The 16,480-nt window shown below is 58.6% G+C and overlaps 2 protein-coding genes across 2 annotated transcripts in view; one reads left to right on the plus strand and one right to left on the minus strand.

Moving 5' to 3' along the window:
- The first annotated feature begins 2,747 nt into the window (after nucleotides 1-2,747).
- Nucleotides 2,748-7,993, plus strand: UBALD1 (UBA like domain containing 1). The gene is made up of 3 exons (XM_059415437.1): nucleotides 2,748-3,010; nucleotides 6,575-6,634; nucleotides 6,955-7,993. Exons 1-3 carry the CDS (start codon nucleotides 2,891-2,893, stop codon nucleotides 7,306-7,308), a joined length of 534 nt encoding a protein of 177 aa, XP_059271420.1. The 5' UTR covers nucleotides 2,748-2,890; the 3' UTR covers nucleotides 7,309-7,993.
- C11H16orf96 (chromosome 11 C16orf96 homolog) overlaps nucleotides 7,838-16,480 on the minus strand; it is a 38,109-nt gene continuing 29,466 nt past the window's right edge. Inside the window, exons 15-17 of the mRNA XM_059415889.1 lie at nucleotides 15,055-15,135; nucleotides 14,121-14,334; nucleotides 7,838-12,698 (exon numbers count right to left, since the gene is read on the minus strand). Coding sequence (XP_059271872.1) covers nucleotides 12,683-12,698; nucleotides 14,121-14,334; nucleotides 15,055-15,135 — 311 coding nt within the window. The 3' untranslated portion in view covers nucleotides 7,838-12,682. The remainder of the gene's footprint in view (nucleotides 12,699-14,120; nucleotides 14,335-15,054; nucleotides 15,136-16,480) is intronic.

The raw sequence follows: 16,480 nt of genomic DNA on the forward strand, positions 1-16,480 counted from the left end.
CTACTAGAAATAACTTTTTGTCCCCCTGTCCGTATCTACTGGTCCCAGCTGTTGGGCCTCATCTGAGCATGCTAAGAAATCCAAAGTCCACTCTCTAGTCAGGCTGATCCTGGATAAAAACAAGATTGTTTTTCCCTTTCCTGCTGCCTCTGGGAAAACAAGCAGGCTAGGGGTGCCAAGGGGGCCAGAGGAGTAACCTTTGCTCCTACCAGCCTCACCTGCCCCACCCCAGTCAGCCTACTGGCTTAGAAGTGCTCCACCTGAGCTGAACAAGCCGGGACAGGTAACTGAGTGTTGCTGGCTAAGGTTAGGGGGAAGGGGGAAGGTACTTGCTGTTTCCCTGAGCCAGAAAATCCCCTAGTAGGCCCTGCCAGGGCAGTGCCCCCTCTCACTGGCCAGAAATACACCCTCATAGTCTACTGGGTACCTGGTCTCCAATGACTGGCAAGAGCATAAGGGGGTGTGGATTCCAGCCTGTTTCTTCATTAGTCAAATGGGGCTTGGGCTCCCTAGAGTGGTCTGGATGCAAGCAAAGAGGTGTGTACTAAAAATAGTAGGTACACTGAGTGCCAGGCCCCTGCTAAGCACTGCACAGGAATTAATTCCCTCGGTAGTCCTGGGATTGCTCCACACTCCTAGCTCAGGTTCTACAAATGAAAACAAAGCTCAGGGCTGCAGTAGCTTATCCAACATCAGTCAGTAAGCAGCAGAGTTGACTCATACCCAGGTCTGGCTCCAGAACCCGCTTCCCTTCCAGCATGCCCTGATGCTGTCCCTGTGTAACAGGGACAGCAATAACCACTTTCAGAGCCACCTTCCTCGTGCTGGGCGCTTTATCCACATTAATTCAAGTTCATGATGCTTTGTTAAGGAGCGGGTCCATGCTTAACAAGACCAGAAATCTGGCATTATCGGGGTTTGCAAAAAATGGTGGAGCCTGAGTGATCCTGTGTGGCAGAAGAGACATGCCCCAGCCCCCACAATCCTGGGATCCTTCAGGCCCTGTCAGCCAGTCTCCCATTATCCTCCCACTCACCAAAGCCAGAAACTCTGGAAGGGTTAAAGGACCCAGGTGGGGCTTCTCCCCACCCCTCCAGTGTGGCATAGTTCCCTCCATCCAGTGTATTTCCCCTAGTGAGGGGCGCTGAAGGTGGGGGGGGGGCACTCCACTAGAAACAGACACATCCAAAACATCTCCTGACCTGGACTGGGCCCCTCTGCCACCATTAGGACCTCACACTAAGTCTAAAGCCAACAACAGATGAAATATAGGAAAACCTCCCAATGACCTTTAGCCCAAGCCCCTAGGGCCTGCGTCACTTTCTAAAGAGCACTTTCCATACTTCTACATTTCCCCAAGTCTACATCTGTCCTAGGGATTTTTTTTTTAAAGATTTTATTTATTTATTTGACAGACAGAGAGATCACAAATAGGCAAAGGCAGGCAGAGAGAGGGGAAAGCAGGCTCCTCGCTGAGCAGAGAGCCCGATGTGGGGCTCGATCCCAGGACCCTGAGATCTTGACCTGAGCCGAAGGCAGAGGCCCAACCCACTGAGCCACCCAGACGCCCCTGCCCTAGGGTTTTTTGACACACGATCCCAAACCGCCCCCCCTCCTTTCCCTCCCCAGACAACGCTTCTCGGATGTGCTCTCCGCAATAACCCGGGCCGGGTCAGGGCAGGGCAAGAGAAAGGGCCCAAAGAACGGTTGCCCAACGGATGAAACTGAGCCCAGGGAGAGCGAGGAACCCGGCCAAGGTCACTCAGAACCGGGGTGACCGAGCCAGACCTCTCCCCGCCTCCCCGGCCGGGATCCCGTTCCGAGCCCGTCCTGGCCCCGCACGCCCAACCCGCGACGTCACCCGGAAGCCGCGCGTGCAGAGCTGTAAACACAACCCGCAACTCCCCCTTTCCAGTGTTCCCCAGTCCCGCCCCCGCCCGCCACGTGACGCGCCCCCGCCGTCCCCGATCCAGCGCCCGCCCCCGCTGCAGCCCCATTGGGCGGCCAGCTTTGTTTACCTTATATGGCCAGGTCCTTACACTCTGCGGCCACCCATTGGCCATGGCGTAGCCTCACTCACTTGACGTCATTCGGGACAGAACGATGCAAATAAACCGGGGCATTCTGGGAATAGGAGTTCGGGGCCGCCCCGGAACTGGCTCCGCCAGGTCCTGGCGCCCGCGTCTCGAAGCCGAGATTTCCGGCAGAACGCACGAGATTTTGCGTGGGAATGTGGGAGCCTCGCGGGGAGGGCACCCCGAGGCACCAGAGCCTGCCCGCCTTGCCGGCTTGTTCGGGCGCAATCCCATCCCAAACGTTCCTCGGGTCTACTGTGTGCCTGGCCGAGCGCCAGGCTGGGAAGGGACCCACATCACGAGTGGGCGATGTGAGCTTGTGCTCGGGGCGCTGGAGAGACCGGAAGGCTTCCTGGAGGCGGTGGCTTTCTGCAGAGCCCTAGAAGGCACATTCATTCATTCAGTGAAGGGAGTATTTATTGGCGCCTACTGTGTGCCAAGCCTTCGGGGCTGTACGTCCTAGTGCCTACGATTTGTGCCAAAATGTCTAGGGGCCCCCTTTCCAAGCGTGCGCCCATTCAACAGAGGGATGCCAGGCACACCCGGCCGAGAAGCCAGAGGGCCCGCGGATGCGCCCGCCCGCTTCCGCACACAGCAGGGGCAGCGTCCGGACACACCTCCCTGCGCCCCCCGGCCGGCCGCGGCGCGGGACTACATCTCCCAGCATGCCCCCGCGGCCCCGAGCCAGGCGAGGCTCGGTGAGTCAGAGCCGCACAGTAAATATTTGTATTAGCCGGAGCCGGCTCGCTAATGGTGGACGCGTGAGGCGGAGGAGCGCGGCGGCGGGAGGCAGCGGGCAGCGCGGCAGCGGCGCCATGTCCGTGAACATGGACGAGCTCAAGCACCAGGTCATGATCAACCAGTTCGTGCTGACGGCGGGCTGCGCGGCCGACCAGGCGAAGCAGCTGCTGCAGGCGGCCCATTGGCAGTTCGAGGTGCGCGGCCGGGGCCGGGGCCGGGGTCTGGGTCTGGGGCCGGGGCCGGGGCCGGGGCCGGGGCCGGGGCCGGGTCAGTCCCGCCAACCGCGCGTGTGCGGGCCGGTGTGGACACGTGCCGATGCGCGCTCCGCCTGGGCCGGGCCGGGGCCGCGCACTCGGCTCGGTGTCCCGGTGGCCGCGCGCCCCGGCGACCGGGCCCTAGCGCGCACACGCGTCTTGCGGGTCCGGCCGAACGGCACGGCCGCGTCTACGCGGCCCCCGGAAATGCTGCCCGCGCGGGGTGGGCGAGAGAGGCGGCCCGCCCCCGCCGGCGCCCTGAATCCCCGCCCCCCCGCGTCCCCAGGCGGTCGGGATACGGGGACCCCCCTCTTTTGTTCGTGTAACGGCCAGGGCGGGGCGGCGCCGCGGCCCGGACGGACAGTCGGTAGGAGGCCGGAAGGAGGACGCCCCGGGCGGGGATTGCGCGCCGCCCCCACTTAGGGAGTCGCGCGGGGTGGGACAGGCAGTCCCGGGGCCAGCCGGCAGAGCCGCCCCGCGCGAGTGGGTCTGAGGGTCTGCGTGCCCGGTGGGCAGTTCGGCGGCGCCTGTGTTCACGTGCATGTGCATTTGTATTTACGCACACGCCACGCTACGTGCGGGCATGTTGGCGTGTGTGTAAACACGCAGTCCACCCGGCGCGCGGGTGCGGGCGCTGTGTGTTCCGTGTACACACACGTCGCCGTCTTTGCAGAGGATGCCCACGCGTGTACGCACACGAGTGTACCGGTACTGTGTTGGAGCCCCACACTACAGCTACGGGTGTGCATCCGTGCACCCCGCCCCAGAGGCGTGCCCGGGTGGCCGCCTCCATGCTGGCAAGGGACTACCTGCACAGTGCGCGGCGTGGTTTACATGGCTCAGTAGCTTTCAGTCAGCTGGGCAGGAGGTGGGGCTGCCCCAGTCAGGACCCCACCCACCAGGCCTCCCTGACCCATAGGGCGCTAGTGCCCGCAGCTTGTGCTGCCAAGAGGCCACCTGGCTTTGCCTAACTCAACTGCCACAGAAATAACCCAGAGTGGTATCTAGGAAAGAGGCCAGAGTCCTGGAGCTCCTCCCCTCACAGGTGTAAGGTCACAGCCCAGCCGGTGTCTGTGTCTAGCCAGGGCCTGGGAGCCTCATTTCCTGGTGGGGAGCCATCCCAGGAAAGGTGTTTGGGTCTGCTGAGGGGACAGTGAGCTAGGGGATTCCAGGGCTCAGTTTTCTGAGAGTGGGGTGGGGATCAGAATTGCAGCCCAAAGGTTTAGACAGCCTGGGGAAGCAGTGTCCTGTCCAGCCCTGGGGGCACTTTGCTCACCCACATCCACCAGAGCTCTCAGGAGGGACCGCTGCCCCTTTGTGGTCCTCACAGCACAAAATGGGAGGCTTCTTGCTCTGGGCAAGTCCCTTCCATCCTCTGGCCTCAGTTTTCTCTACACCTCCAGTGTGGGAATTGACCTCTAAGAAGTGAATGGCCACTCCCTCCACCACCACCCCCCAGGGCCTGAGCCCCACCCTGCAGGAAGCTCCCTAATCAGCCTGTTTGTCTCAAGAGCTAGATGTGGCAAAACTTGTAAAACCACATTCAGGGCAGTTTGCATGAGTCCCACATCTGCATACACTCCCTCCCTGCCTGGGGCTGGGCAGGCAGGTGTCTTGGTGGGAAGCCCGTTGCGGGTCTGGACTCTGAGCCCAGCAAAGAGCCTAGCACCTGCTGGGCTGTCTCAGCACGGGTTGGTGGCCATCGAGGGAATTAAAAACGGAGCTTTGAGGATTGAAATGTCTGGGGAAAACTCTGTCCCTAAGAGGGGCAGGAGCTGTCTACAGACTCGTAGCTCTGGTGGCTCCCTGAGTCTTCATTTCACATCTGTAAAATGGAGGATAGGGATACTAGGGAGATTCATGTAAGGTGAAAATGAGGTATGAACCCCCAAATCTTAAGTCCTTGCATGAAAGTGAGGGCTACTCCTTCCCCTTAGTAACCTCTCCCTAACAGGCTCACAGGCTGAGGGTTGACCCAGGCTAAGGTGGTCTTTTGGGTCTTAGCTCTGTGATTCAGGTGTTAATGAAGACAGGTGGCTGCGGGTTGGGGGGGGGGGGGAACCAGAGTGTTTTGTTAAGTGGTGGTGCTTCCTGGCAGCAGCAGGTTCTCCCTGGAATCCTGGCTCAGGGGGCCTTTGGGTCTGCTGCTGGGAATGAATGGTTTGGGTGTGTCCTGGGGCTCCCAGGTAGGAAGGATTCCGGACAAGGTACTTAACCCTAGCCTGTTCCCACACCCTGTTTGGAGAAAATGGGGTAAGGCATCTCCAGCAGGAAATTCCCAGAAAAATTCATCTGAATGTAAAAAAACAAACAAACATACCCCAGGGCAAGCCCTGGAAGTCAGCTTGGTCTGGCTGTGCTGGGGGGAGGGGGGCGGGGGGGGGGGCACACGGTGGGCAAGGGATTGGTTCTGGCTGTGTTTAGGAGGCAGGGAGCCTAAAGGGGTGGCGATGGAGGGCAGCTGGGACTGGGGCTGGGACTTGGCTGGGCCACGCAGACCCTTCACACACTCCCTCACCCAGCACTTACGCAAGAGCAGCTGGCTGCCTCATTTTCCTCAGTGGGCTCCTGGAGCCCCCTCTCACCAGTCCCCCAGGGCCTCCAGAAGAGCTTGTCTGGCACAGGCCTGCACACTGTCTCCTTTCCCGCTCCCCTTCTCACCAGCCTGGGTGCAGAACTCCCCGTGTCACCCTCCTGCTTTGCAAAACCCAGACCATCCTCCATAATTCTGGCTCTCCCAGCTGGAACGTGGATCTTAGGTTATTGCGGGGTGTGGGGGGGGGCAATCTGGAAACCACCTCATCCAATTTCCTTGTGCAGATGGAGAAACTGAGGCCCAGATCGTGGCAATCTCCCGTGGCCAGCCAAGGAGAAGGGGAATCAGGTCATGGACTTAACATCCAGGAGGCTGTGCCGTCCCCTGGCTCAGTGAGGAGGAAATTGAGGGGCTCCTGGGTGGCTCAGTTGTTAATCGTCTGCCTTCAGCTCAGGTCATGATCCCAGGGTCCTGGGATGGAGCCTGGCATCAGGCTCCCTGCTCCACCGGAGGCCTGCTTCTCCCTCTCCCACTCCCCCTGCTTGTGTTCCCTCTCTCGCTGTGCCTCCATCAAATAAATAAAATCTTTAAAATAAACAATTAATGAGGAAAATAAGACCCAGATTAAGGAGTTGCCACCCATGGAGTTGGTGAGAGTCAGGCTGGAATTTTAGTCAAAGGCCATTCTCCATGAGACCTGGAAAGGGTGCTGCCTGCTCCCCTCCCAAGGTCACAGTGACCACATTAGGTGTGTGCCAGCCAGAGGCAGCCTTGTGTCTTTACTCCCTCCAGACCTGCCCAGGAGTCTACCACGCCTCCTTGGGGAGGGTGGCAAGTGTCGAGTGGTGACAGGCACACTCCTTCCACTCCCTTCTCTCCTGCTCGATAGACAGGCCCAGGGGCACACCAAGCCCAGAGATTCTGGGAGCAAGGGCCTGAGGGATGAAATCTGGGCCTTCTTTCCACAGACGGCCCTCAGCGCCTTTTTCCAGGAGACCAACATCCCCTACAGCCACCACCACCAGATGGTAAGTGTCCCTGCAGCCCCAGGGGTGGTGATAGGGGGTGTTCCCGGGTCGGGGCAGGGAGGCCTCACCCCCCTGAGGAAGCCACAGTGGCTCTCTGCTGTGGGGGGGGCTCCCTGGCAACTGCTGGTGGGTGTGCTGAGCCAGCCTGTCTCAGCTGCACCTTCACCCCGAGCTAGTGTCTGGAGCCAGAAGGCAGCCTGGGAAGAGGCCCAGAAGCTCACAGCCGTGGCAGAGTGTGGGTCTCCTCCTACGAGGCAGCGAGAGGCCAGGGCCTCCCTGGAAGGGGTTCTCACCCTAGCCTCTCTGTTTTCCCCCCACAGATGTGCACTCCTGCCAACACCCCCGCCACGCCCCCCAACTTCCCCGATGCCCTCACCATGTTCTCCCGTCTCAAGGCTTCCGAGAGCTTTCATGGGGGTGGCAGTGGCAGCCCGATGGCCGCCACGGCCACGTCCCCCCCGCCGCACTGCCCCCACGCCGCCACCGGCAGTTTCGCGGCACCGAGCTGGCCGACTGCGGCCTCACCCCCAGGGGGGCCACAGCACCACCAGCTGCAGCAGCCGCCCCTGTGGACTCCGGCACCCCCCTCCCCGGCGTCAGACTGGCCACCCCTGGCCCCCCAACAGGCCGCCTCAGAACCGAGGGCCCACCCTGCCATGGAGGCGGAGAGATAAGGGAGGCCCCTCCCCCCTCCCGGAGGCCAGGACCCTGTGGGGCGGGGGAGAGGATGTCTCCGCGGGCCCCCTTCACCCTGCTCTGTCTGCACCCCTGTTCCCCGGAGCCCTGGAGGGGAGAGACTGGACCCTGGTGCCAGCACACGGGCTGCCTGCGTACAAACATGGGAGTGCAGGCACGGGGCCCCCACCTTGCATGGATGTGGTTCAGAGTCGTCTTGGTGCTGGTGGACAGAACTTCAGAGAACAAGCAGCCTTCCCCAGAGGACTTGCTTACCCTGCCCCACCCCAGGGGACTGCAAAGAATCGCCACAGCAGCGGAGACTTGGCTGGCTCCTGCCTGGGAGCTCCTCAGGGGCCAGCAGGCCTAGATCCCCACCCTCGGGAATGCAGAGGCTTCTCCGCATGTGTGTGTGTAGCTGTGTCTGTATTTATATGTATGTCGCTCTACAAGAAGCAACCTAGTTTATGGGGCAGCTGGACTTTGCATGTTAGAGTGAGCCCCCAAGCCCCTTGTCTGCCACCTGTCTCCCCAGGGCCCTGCCCCTCTCTCCCACCCCCTGCTCAGCCAGCCTTGCTGTTCCCTGCAGAAAAAAGAATTGTGGGAAACTTCAGGACTCTTCCCACCCATTCCCCAGCGCCTGCCTGCTGGGGCTGCCTGCATGCCTCCCCCAGAGCCCAGGGGTACCTCACACCCTTTCCCTTCCTCCTTTTAACAAAACAGAAGAAAGAGTTCAAACCACCACCAGGCTCTGTGGTCTTGCCACCCATCTGCACCCGTCTGCTGCTGTCTCAGTCACAACATGGCACTGGAACCTTCTCGCCCATCCAAGGCTCTTCCCATGAAGTTATTTCTGGCCTGTGTTCCCAGAAACCCTGCCTCCTGTCCATCCTTTCCTCCTGTCTGACTGAACTGGTCCTGAACTCCAGGGCTAACAGCTGCCTTCCGGTGTGCTTGGGTTTCACATAGGACCTTTCCTTGTGTGTTAGGGTCCCAGGGCTGGCTGCAGGCTGGACTCTGCAAGCCCAGCCTCCAGCAAACATGCCGGGTAGAGCAAGGCCCTCCACCTGGGAAGGTGTGCATAGCCGGCTTCTGTGCAGAGCCAGTGGGGGCTTGGGCAGGGACAGGATGAGCCCAGGGCAGAGTCCAGTCTGCAGCTGAAACCTTTGGTCGCTAAGGAGACTGGCAGCCTAGGAGCGATAGACGGATCCCAGGCTTCTCCCAAGCTGGACTGGGGCAGACACCTGCTCTCATCCCAAGGGAGAAGCCTTGGTGCTCCGCTCTGTGCAGCACCTCCCCTGCCTGGCTGCCCTTGGTGGGGAAGGGGCTTCCTGGGGCGGCCTCAGCCTTGCATACCTTGTAAGGGGCTGGGCGTTGGAGAGAGGCCAAGGTCTTTGCCCAGCCTTCAGTATAGGCACACCTCACTCTAACTTAGGATACCCCGCCTTGCACTGGGTCTTCTGCGGCTGATAATGTGGGTTGGCAAGTTTCTTCTGTTTCAGAAGGTCTGCCGGACTGCCATCTCTGCACTCCCCTCGGGCAGTCCTGCCTCCTGAGGACGGTGCTCCTGGGTCAGGTGTTCCCAGAGCTACTGCCTGGCCTCCCCAGCCTGTCTGCCCTGCTGGACCCTGGACAGGCTCAGGGGTCGACTCCTCTGGCTGTTACCGAAGAAGACTAACTGCTGGGCCCCCGCTCCAGCTGTTGCTTCTGTCCTGGAATCGTGTCCTTACCCTGAAAACCCTTCCAGCAGCCTCCCAGGCCTTCCTGGCAGAGGAGGTCTAGAGGGGAGCACAACTCTGTGAGGGCGATTCTTGTGCAGAGAGGAGGGACGGAGGGGCAGGACACAGGGAGGGGAAGGGTGTCTTGGGCCTCCTGAATCTTCACCACAGCCTTGTGATGGGAGAAATGCTCAGATAACTGCCAAACGGCCCCCCCGGAGTGTCAGGAGATCGCAGAAGCAAGTACGTTCCCGTGGACGCTCTGCTCTGTAGGGGGTGCATCTGCCCAGGTTGTCCCAGTGAGCAGGCGGCTGGGGTGCTGTGTGTGTCAGATGTGGGAGACTGCGCACCCTCAAGAATTTGCATTCCTGGAGGCGAGGCTCAGCCCTGGGCAGGCCAGTGGGGAGCCTGTAAACAACTCACAGTCCAGTTACTCAGCTGTGGCAGTCCTGGGTTTCCAGCATGGGCACTGTGGACATTTGGAGCTGGGTTAGTCTGCCATGGGACGTCCTGTGCTCTGTGGATACTGGCCAGCATCCTGGCCCCCACCACTAGATGCCCATAGCACCCCCCAGTTGTAACAGAAGTATCTGCAGACACGGCAAAATGTCCCCTGAACCCAGGGTTCCCATAGTTGGCTACAGAGCAGAGCCACCAGGGAGGTCTGTTAAAAAGACCACAGACTTCCAGGTCTCACGGCATCACAGTCCTTGGGGAGAAGCCCTCACAGTATTATTTGCAACGTCCACAGGATATTGGTTGATCAACTTCAGAATAAAAACCACTTAATCATATACCTTGAAAGGGTGAACTTTAGAGAATGTCAACTGTATGTCAAAGCTGAACTCACAGCTCCCAGGTGATTGTGAGGCAGGAGCAGGACATGCGCCTCCCAGCGGCCAGGAGCCACCAGACTCATGACCCCAAACTTGGAGAGCATAAGAGTCCCCTGGGTGCTTGAGGCAACTGCTCTGGAAGAGGGCCCAGGAATCTGATTTTTCGTCATTGCCCCAACCAAAGTGGGAACCCAAGCCAGAGCCAGGGCTGGGGCCTCTCCGAACTTAGCAGCACATGCAGAGGCCCTGGTCTGAGCATCTCACGGTCAAGGGAAAGGCTGCAAAAGCAGGCCAGACAGGGAGCCAGAGCTGGGAGCCTTCCTCAACTTCCCGAAGGGTGAAAGCTCAGAAGCGAAGCTGGAGTTAGTAACGGTCTCTTACATGTTCAAGTCTAAACTGGCTGGAAGGCAGGGGGGCTGGTGCAGGAACAGAAGGAACAGAACATCCTCAGCTGGCCTTCGTCTCCGCGCCTCCTGGGATCTGTCCCAGCGGCACACACGGGAAACCGGCCTTGTTACCTCAAAGCCCAGCCTCTTCTGGGCATGGTCACCCCTTACCTGCCTGCCAGACTTGAGTGCAAATGACCATTTCCAAAGTTCTGCTCTAAACGCCATTTGCATCTACGACCTTGCTAGGATCCTAGGAGCTCTGTCTTATTTCTGAAGGGCAGACGTTGCAGCGTGTGGGGTGAAGGTCCGGCTTCCCCAGGTGACAGGCAGTGGGTGTGTCTTTCTGGTCCGCGGTTAAAACACCTGGGAATGCTAACTCGGGGGTTTGCAAACTCCTAGTGCCCCGATGTGCTTCTTGGCTGGCGTGACGTGCTGCTTGGCTCGCAGGACGTGCCATGTGTTCTTGAATGGCCTGCCAACATGTTAAAATCAGGAGAGTTTGTGGGAGAAGCCTTCCTTCTGGCTCACCTCAGACGTTTGCAACAGCTGGCCCGGGTTCCTGCAAGGCCGCCGCTAGCTGAAGCAGAGCCTCCCAGTGGGACACAGCCAGCCTGGCCCAGTCCACTCCACTGGCTGCCGACGTGTGTGTCCAATTCCTGTATCCAAATCAGTTGCAGTCTGGAGAGGATCTTGTTTTTCACCAGGAAGAGCTTCCCAAGTAAAAGGCTGGCTCCGTGGGGCAGAGGGGAGCACCTGGCGGATGAATGGAGACTAAAACGCTTGCTGTGGGCAGGCGGGGCTCCTCCTCCAGACCACTTTCAAAAGAGAAGGGCTTGTTCTCCAAGATTCTCTCGGATGAAGGGGACACTCCCAGAGCCACTAAGGGGTCCCCAGGGACTGTCCAGGGCTCTCTGAGAACACCCTGTGGCTGGTGGCGGAAAACCATGCTGTCCCCAAGGCCAGCCCCCAAACCCGGCAGTGGGCAGGGCCACCAAGGCTCTGGAAGTCTCTGAGGGGCTTTCATAGCAGGACTCATCTGAGGACAGTCTGCTTACTTCCCAGGGTCAGTGTTGGGGAGGCCGCCTGGGCTGGACAAAAGGAGAGCTTCTGAAGCAAGGCTATTTCCAACTCCTGCGTTTGGAAGTCTCTCCAGCTGCTTAGCTGCGGCTTCTGTTTGGGCAATTGATGTGTTTCAGGTGTGCCTTAAAATGACTCCACTCTTTCAGGGGTGGGGGGTACGGGGTCCTCTCACACCCCATTCCAGGATGACTGAGGCCATGTCACTGGTGCAGCCCGAGGTGCCGGGAGGCTGCTGGCAGAGTTCTCTGCTTTCCGAGGCCGCTTCTCCTCTCCTGGGAAACAACAGCTGCACATACTGGTTGGGTGGTTTCCTGGGGATCCTGGTGATGCCATGAACCAGGCAGACTGGGACGGTTGGTCACCTTACCCCCTGTCCAGCCCAGCACTGCCGCTGCGTCGCAGGCCAGGATCCATGTCCACCTGGCAGAGGAGGAGGCTGGACCCAGGGCCTTCTGAAATTCCCACTCTGCGGACCCCTCTGGTTCTGTCTGCTCCCCAAACACCTTTCCCTGCTGGGATCCTGTGGGCTACCCCCCTGAGGCACCTGCCTGGGGGTTGAGGTGGCCCCTCCCTCCAAGCTTCCTGTAGGCCCCACCCTCTGGGGCTGGAATCTGGAGGCGCAAGGATTCTGCCTGCAGCTCCCATGTGGGGCCAGGCCAAACCTGGCTGGTTCCCCGGCAGAAGTGGGGATGGATAGGAGGGTCTGAGAATCGAGCCTGGGTGTGTGTAGGTGCCCGAGGTGGGGACTGCAAGGACAAGCCTGGCATGGGATGCCTTTCCTGAACCGGGTCACACCTCCCTTTCCTGCTGTGGGAGATGATGGAAGTTGGGACCCTCATACCCATGTACGGCACCCAAGGAGGATAACTTCTTGCGGGGGGCTGGAGAGCCGAGGCCGACCTGAGCACACTGGACAGGTCACACCACCACCCCTGCCCTCAGACCCCCCTATCTTCCCAGAACACAGGGCTAAGTCACCTCGGCATACTTTGCCATCATGGAAAATGTAGCAGAGGCAAGAAGGTTTGCTGTTGATTCTCTCCTGGGACTCCTGGGAACTCACAGTGGTTCTGGCTGGTGGCTCTGGGAGGCTGACCCTGGAGTGGGGGCCTGAGTAGGGACCAGCAGGTCCACGCACCCATGTGGGCAGACAAGGCCACCCTCTAAAGAGAGTGCCAGGCCAGTCACCCTCATCCACAGTGAAAAAAGTGAAAGATTTTATTCTGGGAGAAGTTGCCAAAAATACTCATCTGTGATATGGGGGTGGGTCGGGGGTCCAGAGCAGCACCAGCCAGTGCCTGCTAAGGCATCTTGAACTGGTAAGTCGCCTGGGTCAGGAAAAGCTTGGCCTCATTTAGACACAGTCCTTGGAGAAAGAAAAGAGAAGTCAGGATCTGGGAGTGGTCACAGATGAGGAGCTGGGGAAAGGGCCTGGAGACCATTAGGAAGGGGGTAGACATGCCGTGTTCCCAGACTCTGATGGCCGCCAGGCCAGGGGATCCTCCCCCATGCCAGCCCCCAACTTCCTTACCCATCTGGCGGTCCCAGGGGCCTCTAGTGGATGTTGGGGCTGGGGGAGCCATGTCCCAAAACCATGCAGAGCAAAATTTTTTAGACTATGTGTAATGTGGTAGACATGTCAGAAGTACAAGAAGCACAGAGGACACAACTAGACAGAGCCAGGAATGGAAAGGAAGAGGGAGAAGAGGGAACCTTCTCCTTGACAGGGAGAAGAAGGGAGGAACCAGCTGCCTAAGGGGAAGCAATCAAGGCAGGCGTGCACGGTGGCAGCTGCCCGCTAAATGTCCAGATCAGGACATTACGACCTCTTTGTTCCACCAAGTGCATGGGCAGTTAGCACAGGAACCAGGAGGACATCAAATAGGGGTGCAGGATTCCAGCCCTCGGTGGGAGAGAGCAGTCCCAGAATGTTCCAGGGCCGTTGCTCATGGGTTGGCCAAAGAAGTAAATATAAACAACCAGGTTTTAAAAATATCCAATTCATAACCATAATTACTGGTGGGAATAATCAACATGAAGTTAAAAAAAAAAAAAAAGGATGCACACAGTAAAATTTGTTTCCCGTGAGAAAACTGGTCTTGTTAGAAATAACGGCCCCCAAAGAAAATGTCCGTGGGGAGTGTCTGGGTGGCCCCTGGGTGGCTCAGCGGGTTAAGCCTCTGCCTTCCGCTCAGGTCATGATCTCAGGGTCCTGGGATTGAGACCTGCATCGGGCTCTCTTCTAGGCAGGGAGCCTGCTTCCCCCTCTCATGCTGCCTCTCTGCCTACTTGTGATCTCTCTCTGTCAAATAAATAAAATCTTTTTAAAAAGATAGAAAGAAAGAAAGAAAGAAAGAAAGAAAGAAAGAAAGAAAGAAAGAAAGAAAGAAAGAAAGAAAATCTTAAAAAAAAGAAAAAAGTTGTAAAGAAAGAAAACGCCCGTGGGCAGTAGTAATTGGAACTGATTATGATAGAGTCATTTCAGCAAAATAAAAAGGACAGTGTTTTTAAAAACCAGTTAGCTGTTGTATTGAAATGTGGTCAAGGAATTATATTGGCTGAGTGGAAAATTCAATCTAGAAAGCTCTGTACTCCGGAAGGGTAGGATAAGGGCCATGTATTTACATGCATAGAGTTAAAATAGCCACTGGGTCAAAATGAGTCCCTTATGGAGGCCCCTCCCCCAGGTGCAGGCATGCGCCTCCACCCCCCACCCCCCACCCCAGGCCAGACTCTCTGGGGGTAGGGGGAGAGGAGGGGAGGTAGGGGTATAGGACACCAAGCTCACGGATTGGTGAGCTCCTCGGAGGCCTGCATGCTGGCTCGGGACTCGAGACGCAGAGGTCTTGGGTGCCGGGTGGGCCCTGGGGCCTGCTGGGCGTCCCTTGGGGGTGGCGTCAGTGGCGGCAGCAGTGGCAGGGGCGGCAGTGATGGAGGCCGAGCTGGCATCGCAGGCGAGGGCCTGGAGGCAGCCGAGCGCACCCTGGCGTGGGGGTGCTGGGCTGGGAGAGGCAGGAAAGTGGGTGATGTGTCCCAGGAACATGCTCCAGGAGGCTGGCCTGTGGGGTCCTACTTACTAAGGAGCTGAGAAGCTACCATACTAGAAGTGGTTTCCCACGGCTCACCCAGTCCCAGGCACCCTAAACTTCCCCCGGGGGTGACCCCAAATAAATGACGCCAGAAACGGACGCTGAACCGGACATGGATCTGGAGTCCAGGATTGGGGAGGGGGGTGCTGTGCCCCCAACTCCACACCGTCCGCCCGCAGAGCGGGGCTGAGGATTGCAAGGGGCTGACAAGGGAGAAATTGCTTGGGTGACCGCACCCGCCGCATGCACCTGGGATCTCCCTGGTGCATGGCGAGAGGAATCCAAGGGGTACCCCCAGCCTGGCTCATGGGGCCCCAGGCAGAAAGGCCCCGGAGAACGAATAGGCTCCCTATCCCACCCCTGCAGCTAGTTAGACACCTGTGGGCCGACCCTGGGCCTGGGCCTCTGGGATTGGCACCGGGGCCAGGAAACCCCGCTGAAGGGCAAACTAGGGACCCAGGATGGCTGGAGGCCATGGCCAGGAAGCCGGGTGCTGGGTGGGGGTCACTCAAGGGGCCTACTCAGGCCCTGACACATGCGATGGGGCAGCAGAGCCCCAGGCTGGGACTGGGGGGCACCGGAGACCTGCCACAACCCCAGCTGGGCCAGGGAGTTAGAAGGGCAGATACTCACGGGGGTAGATTGGACCATAAAAGGTACTCGGGCGTTCACGATCATACAGGTTGCGAGTTGGGGGGTGTGGAACCTTCACAGCTTCGTGGAAAAGAAAGAGGAAGAGACAGTGCGGTGAGGGCTCAGCTCTCGCAGAGTTCGGCCCCGCTCCCGGAGGCCCCGCCCCTCCTGCAAAGGCCCTCCCACGGTTCCCCAGACCGGCCCCGCCTCCTCCAAACGCGCACCTGCCAGCTCTGCCCCTGGGGAAGCCTCCCCCTCCCACCTTCCTGAGTCTAGAGTTTCTCAAGGCATAGATACTCCCGCTGGGGCCAGACCGCTACTGTGTCCCCGCCCCGACCTTCCCGTCCCTCATCGGGGGTGTATGAATTTTTTTCTTTGAAGTAAAATTCATATTCCATAAAATTAACCATTTATTTATTGATTTTTTAAAAGATTTTATTTATTTATTTGACAGATCACAAGTAGGCAGAGAGGCAGGCAGAGAGAGAGAGAGAGAAGGAAGCAGGCTCCCTGCTGAGCAGAGAGCCCAATGCGGGGCTTGATCCCAGGATCCAGAGATCGTGACCTGAGCTGAAGGCAGAGGCTTTAACCCACTGAGCCACCCAGGTGCCCCTATTTATTGATTTTTAAGATTTATTGATTTGACAGATGGAGAGAGCAAGAGCAGGGCGAGCAGCAGAGGGAAAGGGAGAAGCAGGCTCTTATCTGAGCCAAGAGCCTGATGCAGGGCTCGATCCCAAAGCCCCAGGATTATGATCCCAGCTGAAGGCAGACTGAACCACCCAGGTGGCCCACCACTTATTTAAAAAAATTTTTTTTTGAGTAATCTCTATGCCCAACATGGAGTTCGAACTCACAACCCTGGAGATCAAGTCACATGCTCCACCAACTGAACCAGTCAGGAACCCCACAAAATTCACCATTTAAAGCAAATAATTCAGTGACATTAATTTCATTCACAGTGGTGGGCACACACCACCTCTACCTAATTCCAGAACATTTCGTGCCCCCCAAGAAAAACCCTGTGCCCAAGAAGCACTCCTTCCCTGTCTCCCCCTGCCCCTAGCCCCTAGTGGTGAGGAACATGCTCTTTGTCTCTGTAAATCAGGCTTGTTCTGGACCCTTCACAGACCCGGGGCCGTACAACATCTGGCCTCTTGGGTCTGGCTCCGAACTTCATGCTTGAACCCAAGGCATCACCTTTCTCCATGTCCAGCCAAGAATCCACAACTGGTCTCCTAGACCAACGTGTGCACAAGAAGAGGGGAGTCCACGGGGGCGGGGGGAGGCTGTAAGAGTGAAGACCCAGGGGAGGGCCCAGGCCTGGCCCCTCAGGACGAGTTACGGGGGCACCAAGCTCCTTCCAGTAAAGGACATGGGATGGTTCCTTCTGCCCAGAGACCATATCCTTCCCGGGGTGTCCTGA

The sequence above is a fragment of the Mustela nigripes genome, chromosome 11 (assembly GCF_022355385.1).
Source record: "Mustela nigripes isolate SB6536 chromosome 11, MUSNIG.SB6536, whole genome shotgun sequence".
In the NCBI taxonomy this organism is placed as follows: domain Eukaryota; kingdom Metazoa; phylum Chordata; class Mammalia; order Carnivora; family Mustelidae; genus Mustela; species Mustela nigripes.